Source organism: Gorilla gorilla, chromosome 4, assembly GCF_029281585.2.
Source record: "Gorilla gorilla gorilla isolate KB3781 chromosome 4, NHGRI_mGorGor1-v2.1_pri, whole genome shotgun sequence".
Classification (NCBI taxonomy): domain Eukaryota; kingdom Metazoa; phylum Chordata; class Mammalia; order Primates; family Hominidae; genus Gorilla; species Gorilla gorilla.
The window spans coordinates 52,303,762-52,318,453 of record NC_073228.2 but is presented as its reverse complement, the minus strand read 5'-3'; the positions used below and the strand labels follow the sequence as shown (position 1 = coordinate 52,318,453).

Sequence of the window (14,692 nt, the reverse complement as noted above, 5' to 3'; positions counted from 1 at the left end):
AAGGTTTTAAAAGTGGAGCAGTTTTACTTATAATAAAGCGTAGCAGTTCTAGGTAAGACTGGTTTGGAGTGCAGCCATGGAAATGGATGGCTGAAGTGCAGATGAAGACTGACCTCAGTGCTAAAGTCTTCCCGTCAACGACAGGCCTGTGGCCTCGGAGGAGCCGGGGTTTATTAAAATGAGGCTAGAGGAGTTAGATCTGAAAGAGACATTGAGAATAAGGATACCAACTCCATCTCTTAGTCTGAAATATGTGGGAAGTAGAAGAATGAGCTAAAACTTCTGTATTAGAATTTTTCAAAGGAACAGTTCCTTCAGGGTGGAGCTAGTAAGAATTGGAAAGAGTACACTGAAATGGTGGGTGATGTAGGGGAGTTTGTCTCTTCTGGAAAAAGGTTTTGATGACATCCCTTTGCCAAAGCAGTGTGACCGTGTTGTAGCACCTTGGCTTCAGTTAGACTAAGCTTTGACTAATTTGGAGCCTCCTCAGTGCTATGCTATTTGTATCTGTTCTGCCCTGGAAACAAAATTAGTTTTTCACTTAAAATAAAGTTGCCTTATTTGACATCCTACCACAGATCAGAGGGTGGAGCATAAAACAAGGTTTCCTTATTAATCATGTGATAATACTATTTAAAGGTATTTGAATTAAATCAGTACGTGTGTGCAGGGAGATGGAGAATTAAAGTCACATACACCAAGTTATTGTAATTTCTGCTTGAAAATCTTCAGGGAACATAGGATCAAGGAAAGAACTGAATGATTGCCACCTACCCATCCTAGTCTTGAGGAGGAAAAACTTCATGTAATTAAGGGAAATGGGAAGAATCAATGGTGCTCAGTTGTTAAAAAGCTATAGGTAAAGGCTTGATTCTGATAGTGTGGGTATAGTCAAACAGTCTCCCTCTATTCTGTTACCTTTCTGAGAGTCCTAACCCAAAACACTCAAGGCCAAAATAGTTGACCTTTGAACGGCTGGGCGCGGTGGCTCATGCCTATAATCCCAGCATTTTGGGAGGCCGAGACAGGCGGATCACGAGGTCAGGAGATCGAGACCATCCTGGCTAACACGATGAAACCCCGTCTCTACTAAAAATACAAAAAAAAATTAGCCGGGCATGGTGGCAGGCGCCTGTAGTCCCACCTACTTGGGAGGCTGAGGCAGGAGAATGGCATGAACCCGGGAGGCGGAGCTTGCAGTGAGCCGAGATCCAGCCACTGCACTCCAGCTGGGGCGACAGAGTGAGACTCCGTTTCAATAAAAAAAAATTAAAAAAATAAAATAGTTGACCTTTGGACAACATGGGAGTTAAGAGTGCCTATCCTGTCTGGGTACAGTCACTCATGCTTCTAATCCGAGCACTTTAGTGGGCCAAGGCAGGAGGATCACTTGAGTCCAAGAGTTTGAGACTAGCCTGGACAAGAAAGCAAGACCCTGTCTCTACAAAAAAAAGGACAAAAATTAGCTGGGCATGATGGCATGTGCCTGCAGTCCCAGCTACTCAGGAGGCTGAGGCAGGAGGATCACTCGAGCCCGGGAGTTTGAGGCTGCAGCAAGCCATGATCACACCACTACACTCTACCCTGAGTGATACAGCGAGACCCCATCTGTTAAAAAAATAAAAGGGGGTTGGCCGGGCGCGGTGGCTCACGCCTGTAATCCCAGCAGTTTGGGAGGCCGAGGCGGGTGGATCACGAGGTCAGGAGATCGAGACCATCCTGGCTAACACGGTGAAACCCCGTCTCTACTAAAAATACAAAAAATTAGCCAGGTGTGGTGGCGGGCGCGTGTAGTCCCAGTTACTCGGGAGGCTGAGGCAGGAGAATGGCGTGAACCTGGGAGGCGGAGTTTGCAGTGAGCTGAGATCGCACCACTACATTCCAGCCTGGACAACAGCGAGACTCCGTCTCAAAAAAATAAATAAATTAATTAATTAAAAGGGGCTGGGCGTGGTGGCTCATGCCTCAGGAGGCCGAGGTGGGCGGCTTGCCTGAGCTCAGGACTTTGAGACCAGCCTGGGCAACATGGTGAAACCCTATCTCTACTAAAAGTACAAAAATTAGCCGGGAGTGGTGGCATACGCCTGTAGTCCCTGCTACTCAGGAGGCTGAGGCATAAGAATTGCTTGAACCCAGGAGGTGGAGGTTGCAGTGAGCTGAGATCGCGCCATTGCACTCCAGCCTGGGCGACAGAGCAAGACTCTGTCTCCAAAATAAATAATAAATAAAATATAAAGGACACCTATCCCTGTTGCAGTAAGAATTCCAAGTATAACTTTTGACTTACCCAAAACTTAACTACTAAGTCAACTGGAAGCCATACCAATAACATAAACAGTCAGTGAATATGTATTTTGTATTTTATGTGTATTATGTACTGTACTCTTACAATGAAGCTAGAGAAAAGAAAATGTTATTAAGAAATCATTCACTATTAAGGAAACATACTATTCAGTGGAAGTGGATCATCATAAAGGTCTTCATCATCTTTGCATTGAGTAGACTTCAGAAGAGGAGGGGTTGATCTTGCTGCCTTGGGTGACAGAGGCAGTGGAAGGAGAGGCAGGCATACTTGCTGCAACTTCTATTGAAAAAAAATTTGCGTATAAGTGGACCTGAGTAGTTCAAACCCCTTGTTCCAGCGTCAACTATACCCAGATGCTGAGCAGGGAAAAATGAGGAAGAGGGATTAATTGGCTTGTCTGGGCCAATCAGGCTGACTCAGCTCTATTTGAAGAGATGGCAGAAACTTAGAGTTTGAGAGTTTCTCAATCAGGAATTCAGGAATCTCACGTTGAGCCTCTTTGACCAGATTATTGGGGCCAGCCTGGGTCTTGAGTGACAGGGCAGTCTGGTTCAGTTCAAGTATCAGACCCAGTAGGAGAGTGAGAGACCAGTGTACATACATCTACCAGGTTTCAGATGTAACCCACCAATGAAGACTAGACCACCTTTCCTTGAACCCATTTCTCTGTGTTCTCGTAGGCCTCCCTAGCCATAGCTCTGCCTCCTTAGGTCCAAATCTGGGGAGGACAAGGAGAGGAGAGTAACCCTATTCTGAAGCCAGTTCCCTTATCATGAGCCTTAGCTGCTGCCTTTTCCTACTTAGAACTAGCCGCACGTCCATTTCCTGGCCCTTTCTAATGGCCTAATGATCCTTTGTGTGTAGACCCAGCACTTTCTGTGTCATGAACAGTGTTACCCAATCTTGATGTGGTAAAAGAGGGAAGATAGTAAAAAGAGAGAGAGAGCACTTGGACTAATTTTTTTCATTTCTGAAATGTGATGGTTGTACACGTTGTCCTTTAAGGTTTTTTAGGTCAAATTTTTGTAATTATGTGATTCTGGATATTTTCTGGCTGCAGGAATTTTCTGCTGCAGAAAACTAGTACTCATAGGCATTAAAAAAAGCTACTATTTTCCAGCTTGAGGATAAGTGCATTGGGAAATCATGGAGTCATTATCAAGAGTTTGCACATCTGGTTGGGCGCAGTGGCTCATGCCTGTAATCCTAGCACTTTGGGAGGCTGAGGCAGGAGGTTCGCTTGAGCTCAGAAGTTTCAGACCAGCCTGGGTAATGTGGTGAAACTCTGTCTCTACAAAAAATACAAAAATTAGTTGGGCATAGTGGTGTACATCTGTAGTCCCACCTACTTGTGGGGGCTGAGGTGGGAGGATTACTTGAGCCCAGGAAGTCAAGGCTATAGTCAGTTGAGATCACACCACTGCACTCCAGCCTGGGCGAGAGTGAGACCCTGTCTCAAAAAAGAGTTTGCATGTCTACTCATTCAGTTCTCATTATCTATAGACTAAAATATACATCTCCCCCCTTATGTACTACTATTTTTGAATATATGTAAATTAATAAAATGTAAACTTAAAGTGTTATTGAATGTGTAACAGTTTGTTGTTTTTTGTTTGTTTTTGAGACAGTCTCTGTTGTCCAGGTTGGAGTGCAGTGGTGCGATCTTGGTTCACTGCAACCTCTGCCTCCCAGGTTAAAGTGATTCTCCTGCCTCAGCCTCCTGAGTAGCTGGGACTACAGGCACGCACGCATCAGTTCGTTGTGTGTTTTTTTTTTTTTTTGAGACAGGATCTCTCTCTGTTGCTAAGACTGGAGCGCAGTGGCACAATTATGGCTCACTGCAACCTCTACCTCCTGGGCTGAAATGATCTCACACCTCAGCCTCCCAAGTTGCTGGGACTATAGGTGCACGCCACCATTCCTGGCAATTTTTTTTTTTTTTTTTTTGACAGGGTCTCACTCTTTCACCCAGGCTAGTATCAGTGGTGCAATCTTGGCTCACTACAACCTCCATCTCCTGGGTTTAAGCAGTTCTCTTGCCTCAGCCTCCCAAATAGCTGGGATTACAAATCCATGCCACCATGTCTGGCTGATTTTTGTATTTTTAGTAGAGACAGGGTTTCACCATGTTGGCCAGGCTGGTCTCAAACTCCGGACCTCGAGTGATCCACCTACCTCGGCCTCCCAGAGTGTTGAGATTACAGGCGTGAACCACTACATCCAGCCTAGCAGTTGTTTGTCATTGTATGTTTTCTCAGTGAATATCTCATGGGGATCCATGAAAATTTTTAGATCCTAAAAAGGGGTCCGCGTAATCAAAAAGGTTGGGAATTTCTGCTCTAAGCCATTTTGAGATGGGAGAGTTCACAACTTACGTCAGAGTATAGTTATTAGGCACTGCATGTTTAAGAGACAATTCATGGGCCAGGTACAGTGTTCATGCCTGTAATCCCAGCCCTTTGGGAGGCCAAGGGAGGAGGATTGCTTGAGCTCAGGAGTTTGAGAACTGCCTAGGCAACATAGCGAGACCTCGTCTCTACTAAAAATAAAAAAAAAAAATCAGCCAGGTGTGGTGGCATGTGCCTGTAGTCGCAGCTACTTGGGAGGCTGAGGTGGGAGGATCACTTGAGCCCAGGAGATTGAGATTGCAGTAAGCCATGGTTGTGCCACTGCACTCCTGGGCAACAGAGCAAGACCCTGTCTCAAAACAGAAAAAAAAAAAAAGATAATTCATGAAGAGAGAAATTATCAAGGAAGATTAAGCTCCTCTTATATGTTAGGTATCGTATAGTAAGTCTCCCTTCCATTCTTATCCTCTGGGCCCATTAGAGGCTGCCGCTGTTTTTTTGTTTTGTTTTTTCGAGATGGAGTTTTGCTTTTGTCACCCAGGCTGGAGTGCAGTGGCACAAACTTGGCTCACTGCAACCTCTGCCTCCCGGCTAATTTTTGTATTTTTAGTAGAGACAGGGTTTCACCATGTTGGCCAGGCTGGTCTCGAACTCCTGACCTCAAGTGATCCGCCTGCCTCGGCCTCCCAAAGTGCTGGGATTACAGGTGTAAGCCACTGCGCCCAGCCTGCCACTTTTAATAATTCTTGCATATGTTCCAGGAATACCTATGTGGATATATATGTATGTATGTGTGTATTTTTTTTAATGTGATATTTTAAAAATAGTGTCTTTTTTTTATTATTACTATTTTTTGTGACAGAGCAAGGCTCTGTCGCCCAGGCTGAAGTGCAGTGGCGCAGTCTCTGCTCACTGCAAGCTCTGCCTCCCTGGTTCAAACGATTTTCGTGCCTCAACCTCCCGAGTAGCTGGGATTACAGGTGCCTACCACCAAGTGCGGCTAATTCTTGTATTTCTAGTAGAGATGGGGTTTTGCCATGCTGGCCAGGTTGGTCTCGCACTCCTGACTGCAGGTGATCTGCCTGCATCGGCTTCCCAAAATGTTGCGATTACAGGCGTGAGCCACTGTGCCCGGCCAGAATAGGATCTTTATTTTCTAGAAATATGGGTAAGAATATTGATTTGTTTGCTTTTCAGTTCTATGTTGTACTAAAAATTTATTGATAAATGTATTCCTAAAGAGTAGAAAATTGAAATGCAGCCAGGCACGGTGGGTCACGCCTATAAACCCAGCACTTTGGGCGGCCAAGGCAGGCAGATCACGAGATCAGGAGTTCAAGACCAGCCTGGCCAACATGGTGAAACCTGGTCTCTACTAAACATACAAAAATTAGCCAGGCGTGGTAGCGGGCGCCTATAATCCCAGCTGTTTAGGAGGCTGAGGCAGGAGAATTGCTTGACCCCTGGAGGCAGAGGTTACAGTGAGCTGAGATTGTGCCACTGTATTCCAGCCTGGGTGACAGAGACTCTGTTTTGGGGTTGGGGGCAGGGGTGGGAATTAAAATGCACCGTTCAGATCTTATGTGCATCGCTGACAGGGAAACTTTTTTCAGGGTGAAGAAGGTGAATACAGTGAAGAGGAAAACTCCAAAGTGGAGCTGAAATCAGAAGCTAATGATGCTGTTAATTCTTCAACAAAAGAAGAGAAGGGAGAAGAAAAGCCTGACACCAAAAGCACTGTGACTGGAGAGAGGCAAAGTGGGGACGGACAGGTTAGTACATTCCACAGTCCTCCATTTTAGAGGCTGGAATAGAGATTCTTGAGGCTTGGAAGAGTAAGGATCCCTTTATCTGTCCTCTAGGAGAGCACAGAGCCTGTGGAGAACAAAGTGGGTAAAAAGGGCCTTAAGCATTTGGATGATGATGAAGATCGGAAGAATCCAGCATACATACCTCGGAAAGGGCTCTTCTTTGAGCATGATCTTCGAGGGCAAACTCAGGAGGAGGAAGTCAGGTAAAAGCCACTTGCTGCTGCTGCTGTCTAACATGTATTTTACACATGTAGGCCAGGTACTTTGATTTGCCTGTATTTCATTTATTACAGCATTTTAAGATAAGTATTATGATTATCCTTATCGTACAAATGAGGAAAGTAGGCTTAGAATATTTGGTAACTCTTGGTGAGGCAGCTAAGATACAGACCTAGGGCAATTTGTTTCCAGAACTCATCTTCTCTTAATTATTATACTTTTGCTTTTCTTAGTCTGAGGTGTAAGGCGTCTTGAGAAGTGAAATACTTGCATAGGTTGCCTTTTAGGAGAAAGGAGATGTTTCAAAGGTACTGAATGGCATGAAATGAAGTCTTTTTCTCATTTCTGTGTCTGTTATATTTGAGCCCAGCAGGCCCTGAGGTTCTGTGATTCACGCTTGCTTTGGGGAGGCCTGTTTTTATAATCTCTTTGGGATCATGAGGAGACTACGTAAAGTTCCTATTGTCCCCCTGCCTCCCTGACCCATTTTGTTCAAGAACATCTCTACTTGGAGAATTCTGCTGACCCAAGACACTTTTCCTTCATTTTATCCAGACCCAAGGGGCGTCAGCGAAAGCTATGGAAGGATGAGGGTCGCTGGGAGCATGACAAGTTCCGGGAAGATGAGCAGGCCCCAAAGTCCCGACAGGAGCTCATTGCTCTTTATGGTTATGACATTCGCTCAGCTCATAATCCTGATGACATCAAACCTCGAAGAATCCGGAAACCCCGGTGAGGACATTTTAGAACGTAGACCGGGCTGGGCATGGTGGCTTACGGTGGCTTACACCTGGAATCCCAGCACTTTGGGAGGCTGAGGCAGGAGGATTGCTTGAGGCCAGGAGTTCAAGACCAGCCTGGGGAACATAGTGAGACCCTGTCTCCAAAAAAAAAAAGAAAAAAAGGGAAAAAAAAAAATAGAGCGTAGACTCTTGATATCTTTTAAAAAGAACTCTCTTTTCTTTTCTTTTTATTTATTTATTTAAGACAGAGTCTCGCTGTGTTGCCTAGGCTGGAGTGCAATGGCATGTTCTCGGCTCACTGCAACCTCCACCTCTTGGGTTGAAGTGATTCTCCTGCTTCAGCCTCCTGAGTAGCCAGGATTACAGGCGCGTACTATCGCGATCGGCTAATTTTTGTATTTTTAGTAGAAATGAGGTTTCGCTATGTTGGCCAGGCTGGTCTTGAACTCCTGGCCTCAAGTGATCTGCCCGTCTCGATCTCCCAAAGTGCTGGGATTACAGGCCTGAGCCATCGCACGTAGCCTCCTTTTGTTAATTTCTTAACAGTTTCTTCATTCCATTTTTTGTAGATATGGGAGTCCTCCACAAAGAGATCCAAACTGGAACGGTGAGCGGCTAAACAAGTCTCATCGCCACCAGGGTCTTGGGGGCACCCTACCACCAAGGACATTTATTAACAGGAATGCTGCAGGTACCGGCCGTATGTCTGCACCCAGGAATTATTCTCGATCTGGGGGCTTCAAGGAAGGTCGTGCTGGTTTTAGGCCTGTGGAAGCTGGTGGGCAGCATGGTGGCCGGTCTGGTGAGACTGTTAAGCATGAGATTAGTTACCGGTCACGGCGCCTAGAGCAGACTCCTGTGAGGGATCCATCTCCAGAAGCAGATGCTCCAGTGCTTGGCAGTCCTGAGAAGGAAGAGGCAGCCTCAGAGACACCAGCTGCTGCTCCTGATGCTGCACCACCACCCCCTGATAGGCCCATTGAGAAGAAATCCTATTCCCGGGCAAGAAGAACTCGAACCAAAGTTGGAGATGCAGTCAAGCTTGCAGAGGAGGTGCCCCCTCCTCCTGAAGGACTGATTCCAGCACCTCCAGTCCCAGAAACCACCCCAACTCCACCTACTAAGACTGGGACCTGGGAAGCTCCGGTGGATTCTAGTACAAGTGGACTTGAGCAAGATGTGGCACAACTAAATATAGCAGAACAGAATTGGAGTCCGGGGCAGCCTTCTTTCCTGCAACCACGGGAACTTCGAGGTAGGTATCATAGGATTGGTGGCTAGCTTTTTCCCCTTTGCATCATCAGGTTTAGGGGCATGGGACTTCTGTCTCAGGAATGTGGTGTCTGACAAATGTCTACTTTTTCTTTTTTTTTGAGACAGAGTCTCACTCTTTTGCCCAGGCTGGAGTGCAGTGGTGTGATTTTGGCTCACTGTAACCTTCGCCTCCCAGGTTCAAGTGATTCTTCTGCCTCAGCCTCCTGAGTAGCTGGGGTTACAGGCGCACACCACCACGCCCAGCTAATTTTTTTTTTTTGTATTTTTATTTATTTATTTGTTTTGAGATGGAGTCTTGCTCTGTTGCCTAAGCTAGATGCAGTGGCGCGATCTTGGCTCACTGTAATCTCCACCTCCGGGTTCAAGTGGTTCTCCTGCCTCAGCCTCCCGAGTAGCTGGGAGTATAGGCGTGCACCACCACGCTGGGCTAATTTTTGTATTTTTAGTAGAGACAGGGTTTCACCATGTTGGCCAGGATGGTTTTGATCTCTTGACCTTGTGATCCGCCCACCTTGGCTTCCCAAGGTGCTGGGATTACAGGCGTGAGCCACAGCCACCGTGCCTGGCCTTTTTTTTTTTTTTTTTGTGACAGAGACTTGCTCTGTTGCCCAGGCTGGAGTGCAGTGGCACGATCTTGGCTCACTACAACCTCTGCGTCCAGGGCTCAAACAATTCTCCTGCCTCAGCCTCCTGAGTAGCTGGGATTACAGGCTCTCACCACACCTGGCTATTTTTTTTTTTTTTTTTTTTTGAGACAGAGTCTCACTGTTGCCCACGCTGGAGTGCAGTGGTGTGAACTCAGCTCACTGCAAGCTCCGCCTCCTGGGTTCACGCCATTCTCCTGCCTCAGCCTCCTGAGTAGCTGGGACTACAGGCGCCCACCACCACGACTGGCTAGTTTTTTTTTTTTGTATTTTTAGTAGAGACGGTTTCACCGTGTTAGCCAGGATGGTCTCGATCTCCTGACCTCGTGATCTGCCCACCTTGGCCTCCCAGAGTGCTGGGATTACAGGCATGAGCCACCGTGCCTGGCCCACACCTAATTTTTGTATTTTTCATAGAGATGGGGTTTCATTATGTTGGCCAGGCTGATCTCGAACTCCTGACTTTAAGTGATCGACCCATCTTGGCCTCCCAGAGTGCTGGGATTACAGGCGTGAGCCACTGTGCCAGCCCCAGCTAATTTTTTAAAAATTTTTTGTAGTGATGGGTCTTGTTATATTGCCCAGGCTGATCTTGAACTCCTGGGCTCAAGAGATCCTCCTAAAGCGCTGGGATTACAGATGGAAGACACTGCACCTGCCCAGTCATCATTGAGCCTCCTGAGTACAGGATCCTTTTCCACAAAAAGTAGAAGAAGACAACGTTATTATTTGAACTAATGGTTAAATATTTGAAGGCAGAAATTTATTCAGTTGAATTTTGATCAAGATCTTCTCTAATATATTTGAAAGGCAAGCCTCCCTTATTTCCTTAATCTTCTAGAGACAGATTGCCCAATAGAACTTTGTGTAATGATTGTACTTTTGTGTTTTTGTTGTTGTTGTGTTTATATAGATATAGTTTTTTTTTTTTTTTTTTTTTTTTTTTAGATGGGTCCCACTTTGTCACCCAGGCTAGAGTCTGGAGTGCAGTAGCGTGACCTTGGCTCACTGCAACCTCCGCCTCCAGGGCTCAAGCAATCCTCCCATCTCAGCCTCCTCAGTAGCTAAGATCATAAGCACACATCATTACACCTGGCTGATTTTTTTTATTTTTTGAAAAGACGGGGGGTCTCACTGTGTTTTCCAGGCTGGTCTTGAACTCCTGGGCTCAAGCAGTCCTACCTCTGCCACCCAGAGTGCTGGGCTTATAAGCATGAGCCACTGCATCCAGCCGGAATTGAACTTTTAATTAATTGAAACTTAAGTGTCCACATTTGGTTAGTGGATATCATATTGGGCAGCATAGTTTTAGAGAGTAAGACCTACCTATTACCCATTTTGCCTATTCTGGTTTGTTTTTCTCCAGCCAGATAGATCAAAGGATCTTCCCTTAGTCTGAAATCTAACTTAAATATTGGAACTTCTCAATTGGAGTTGCAGCACCGTTCTTACTATTGGAGGACAATCTCTAGAACATTCCTTTTTGTCTTGAGTCATTTTAGCCAGAGGAGAATCTCCTCTCAAACTTCCAACCCAGACCCCTGTGAATGGGATATAGTCAAGTAGATTTACAAAGCATCCCTCCCTTGTCCAGCTGTTGCTCAGAAACTCTTGGGCTGAGATTTTTCAATATGTTGGATAATGTAATGTGCTAATTATAATCTCCCAGGGATTCTATGCAGGGAACAATTTGATAGGAAAAATTTGAACTTGATTTTCTTCACTGAAGTCATTTTATTTTTCATGTTCAAGGGCTTTATTGCTATATTAAGATGGCAGACAGTGGGGACAAATTTCTAAATGCTGGTGTTGACAGAAAGCAGAGATAGTTTATAGAGAATTTTATTAATTAAAAGAAAAAAGGCATTCCTTATGTTGACACTTAAACCTGTCTCTTGATAGTATCTTTGAGTCCCACTCACATATGTCTGATCTGCAGAAGTGACTTTTTTGGTGTATTACAGGTATGCCCAACCATATACACATGGGAGCAGGACCTCCACCTCAGTTTAACCGGATGGAAGAAATGGTACAGAAGGGGAAAGGGGTAGATGGGGGAGGGAGCTGCCTGTTACACAGCTTGTTCATTGTTTAAACCAAGATAAGGTCTTTTTTTTTTCTTTTCTTTCTTTCTTTTTTTTTGAGACAGAGTGTCGCTCTGTTGCCCAGGCTAGAGTGCAGTGACGGGATCGCGGCTCACTGCAAGCTCTGCCTCCTGGGTCCCAGTTCAAGCAATTCTGCCTCAGCCTCCCGAGTAGCTGGCATTACAGGCACGTGCCATCATGCCCAGCTAATTTTTTGTATTTTTAGTAAAGACAGGGTTTCACCATGTTGGCCAGGCTGGTCCTGACTCCTGACCTCATGATCCACCCACCTTGGCCTCCCAAAGTGTTGGGATTACAGGCATGAGCCACTACGCCCGGCCAAGATAAAGTCAGTTTTTCCATTGATTATGCATGTTTCTTTTAATTTGGATCTCCGAAATGTAAGGTAGAAGGTTTAGGTTAAAATCTGGATATCTTTTCATTATTTTTCAGCTCGCTTTGCAAATACCCATTAAATACTTGCCATGTACCAAGTGTTTTTCAACACTTAAAGGAAGGTAGTACTTGATATGAGAGCCCTCTAGAATTCTTATTGTTTAGGCCTCTTTCTTTGTCTCAGGGTGTTCAGGGTGGTCGAGCCAAACGCTATTCATCCCAGCGGCAAAGACCTGTGCCAGAGCCCCCCGCCCCTCCAGTGCATATCAGTATCATGGAGGGACATTACTATGATCCACGTGAGTTTTTTCTTACTGTTGGGGTACTTTTCTTGGCAGGGTGAAGTGAAGTAAGATACCAGGCTCCTGGCTCCTGAATTTCTCTTCTGACCTCTTATAGTGGTTATCAAACATTGTCTGGTTGCTGTTTTCTTCGCATGGAGTATTGAGAACATCTTTTAAAGGGTTTGGGGAACAAGGAGACTTGTCCATGTGAAGAGTAAGGGTTTATGAGAGTCCCAATGTAATATCTTACAGTGCAGTTCCAGGGACCAATCTATACCCATGGTGACAGCCCTGCCCCGCTGCCTCCACAGGGCATGCTTGTGCAGCCAGGAATGAACCTTCCCCATCCAGGTAAGCTTTGTGTCTCTGCTTATATGCTTCCAGTACCTGAGGATATATGTTGGGAGTGCCACAAAACCCATCCTCCTGAGCTTTGTGCTGCTAGCCTGGGAGTCTGAACATCCTGGCTGCTTGGGCAACAAGTTCCTCTTGTGTCCATCCTGAGGACTTCCATTCTGAGCCTGATTATACTGAGCAGTCCAGCCGGGCCATCCTATGAAAATGATGTTACTTTATTTTTCAGTTTTTTTCTTCTCCTTATCCAGGTTTACATCCCCACCAGACAGCAGCTCCTCTGCCCAATCCAGGCCTCTATCCCCCACCAGTGTCCATGTCTCCAGGACAGCCACCACCTCAGCAGTTGCTTGCTCCTACTTACTTTTCTGCTCCAGGCGTCATGAACTTTGGTAATCCCAGTTACCCTTATGCTCCAGGGGCACTGCCTCCCCCACCACCGCCTCATCTATATCCTAATACACAGGTGAGATGGCTGATGATCATGTTTTTCTAGATACACATTCTTTAATTCAGACAGGAATGTGGTATGGGGAGAATGCTAAAGGAATTTGAGAGAACATTTCAGTGCCACTGATTTGTATGTGACACCAAGACGCCTCTTAGTGGTCAGGAGCTGGAAATGCAGCTTATGTAATGCCCATCATCTTTATTCTTTTCAGTTTTTTTCTCTGTTGCCCAGGCTTGGAGTGCAGTGGCGTGATCTCGGTTCACTGTAACCTCCACCTCTTGGGTTCAAGTGATTCTCCTGCCTCAGCCTCCTGAGTAGCTGGGATTACAGTGCCTGCCACCATGCCCGGCTAGTTTTTGTATTTCTAGTAGAGATGGGGTTTCACCATGTTGGCCAAGCTGGTCTCAAACTCCTGACCTCAACCGATCCACCTGCCTCGGCCTCCGAAAGTGCTGGGATTACAGGCATAAGCCACCGCACCCAGCGTTCAGTTCCTTTAATGGTGTTTCTTTCCTGTGTTGTGGTACATCATAGGTGGCAATACCTGCTTTTTACTCTATTGCATAAAGAAGCTGTATTCTACTCCTTATCACCCCTACCTCTGTCCTGCTTAACTTCCACCACGTTGACATAATCAAGTATCTGTAGTGTCGCTACTGAACTCAGCCTTTTCCATTTGTCAGCTGATGGTAGGAATTAGAGAAAGCTGGGCAGTACTTTGAAGAAATAAAAACCAGAGCATAATAATGACGAATTAAGGCAAAAATGAATAGTCACTTTATTTTGAAGGGTGGGCAGATTAGATATTTTTAAAATTATAAATTCCCCAATTCTCTTGTGGCTGAATAATATTTCCTGTTCATCATAGGTTGGATGAATTCATTCCTAACTTTTTCTTCTCCTGGCTTGTGGGGTCCCAGGCCCCATCACAGGTATATGGAGGAGTGACCTACTATAACCCCGCCCAGCAGCAGGTGCAGCCAAAGCCCTCCCCACCCCGGAGGACTCCCCAGCCAGTCACCATCAAGCCCCCTCCACCTGAGGTATGAGAGTTCCTTCCTATACTTAATGCACATGCTCCGTCAGTGGGCTTTCCTTCTCCCCAGAGGATTTCCCTCATTTTCTGGGTGTGTTTCTCTGGAAAACAGTCTTTTTGTTATGACCTGATAACAAATTCCAACTTTATTATTTCAGGTTGTAAGCAGGGGTTCCAGTTAATACGAGTTTCTGAATATTTTAAATCTTAACATCATATAAAAGTAAGTGCACAACTTACTGTGAATATTCTTAAAACTAATGCTCATACTTGCTTAACAAACAAAAATCACCTAATTAATCCTTTTTTTTTTTTTTTGAGACGGAGTCTCAGTCTGTTACCCAGGCTGGAGTGCAGTGTTGCAATCTCGGCTCACTGCAACCTCCATCTCCTAAGTTCAAGCGATTCTCTTGCCTCAGCCTCCTAAGTAGCTAGGATTACAGGCACGCACCACCACACCTGGCTAATTTTTGTATTTTTAGTGGGAATGGGGTTTCACCATATTGGCCAGGCTGGTCTTGAACTCCTGACCTCAGGTGATCCATCTGCCTTGGCCTCCAAAAGTGTTGGGATTACAGGCGTGAGCCACCCCACCCAGCCTCTCATTAATGCTTTAAGTTATAATAATCATGGGATATCTCAGGAGGCTTAAAGGAGTCCTGAAATTTGCCAGTTTGTTTGTTTGGCAAGTGTATTGGGCAGGGTTGAAGTAGAAACGATTGTTAACATGACAGTTTTCAAC

The 14,692-nt window shown here is 45.6% G+C and overlaps 1 protein-coding gene across 4 annotated transcripts in view; it reads left to right on the top strand.

Moving 5' to 3' along the window:
• The window catches only part of CASC3 (CASC3 exon junction complex subunit), a 31,769-nt gene that overhangs the window by 15,110 nt on the left and 1,967 nt on the right, over window positions 1–14,692 (top strand). For 2 of the 4 annotated variants that reach the window (XM_004041762.5, XM_019027668.3), the window contains exons 4-13: window positions 6,267–6,425; window positions 6,516–6,667; window positions 7,239–7,415; window positions 7,996–8,681; window positions 11,310–11,374; window positions 12,010–12,124; window positions 12,362–12,460; window positions 12,715–12,929; window positions 13,835–13,957; window positions 14,109–14,173. In XM_004041762.5, coding sequence (XP_004041810.1) covers window positions 6,267–6,425; window positions 6,516–6,667; window positions 7,239–7,415; window positions 7,996–8,681; window positions 11,310–11,374; window positions 12,010–12,124; window positions 12,362–12,460; window positions 12,715–12,929; window positions 13,835–13,957; window positions 14,109–14,132 — 1,815 coding nt within the window. In that variant the 3' untranslated portion in view covers window positions 14,133–14,173. Of the gene's footprint in view, window positions 1–6,266; window positions 6,426–6,515; window positions 6,668–7,238; window positions 7,416–7,995; window positions 8,682–11,309; window positions 11,375–12,009; window positions 12,125–12,361; window positions 12,461–12,692; window positions 12,930–13,834; window positions 13,958–14,108; window positions 14,174–14,692 lie in introns of those variants that run through there. The other 2 variants (XM_055388220.2, XM_055388221.2) reach the window with 2 other exon arrangements.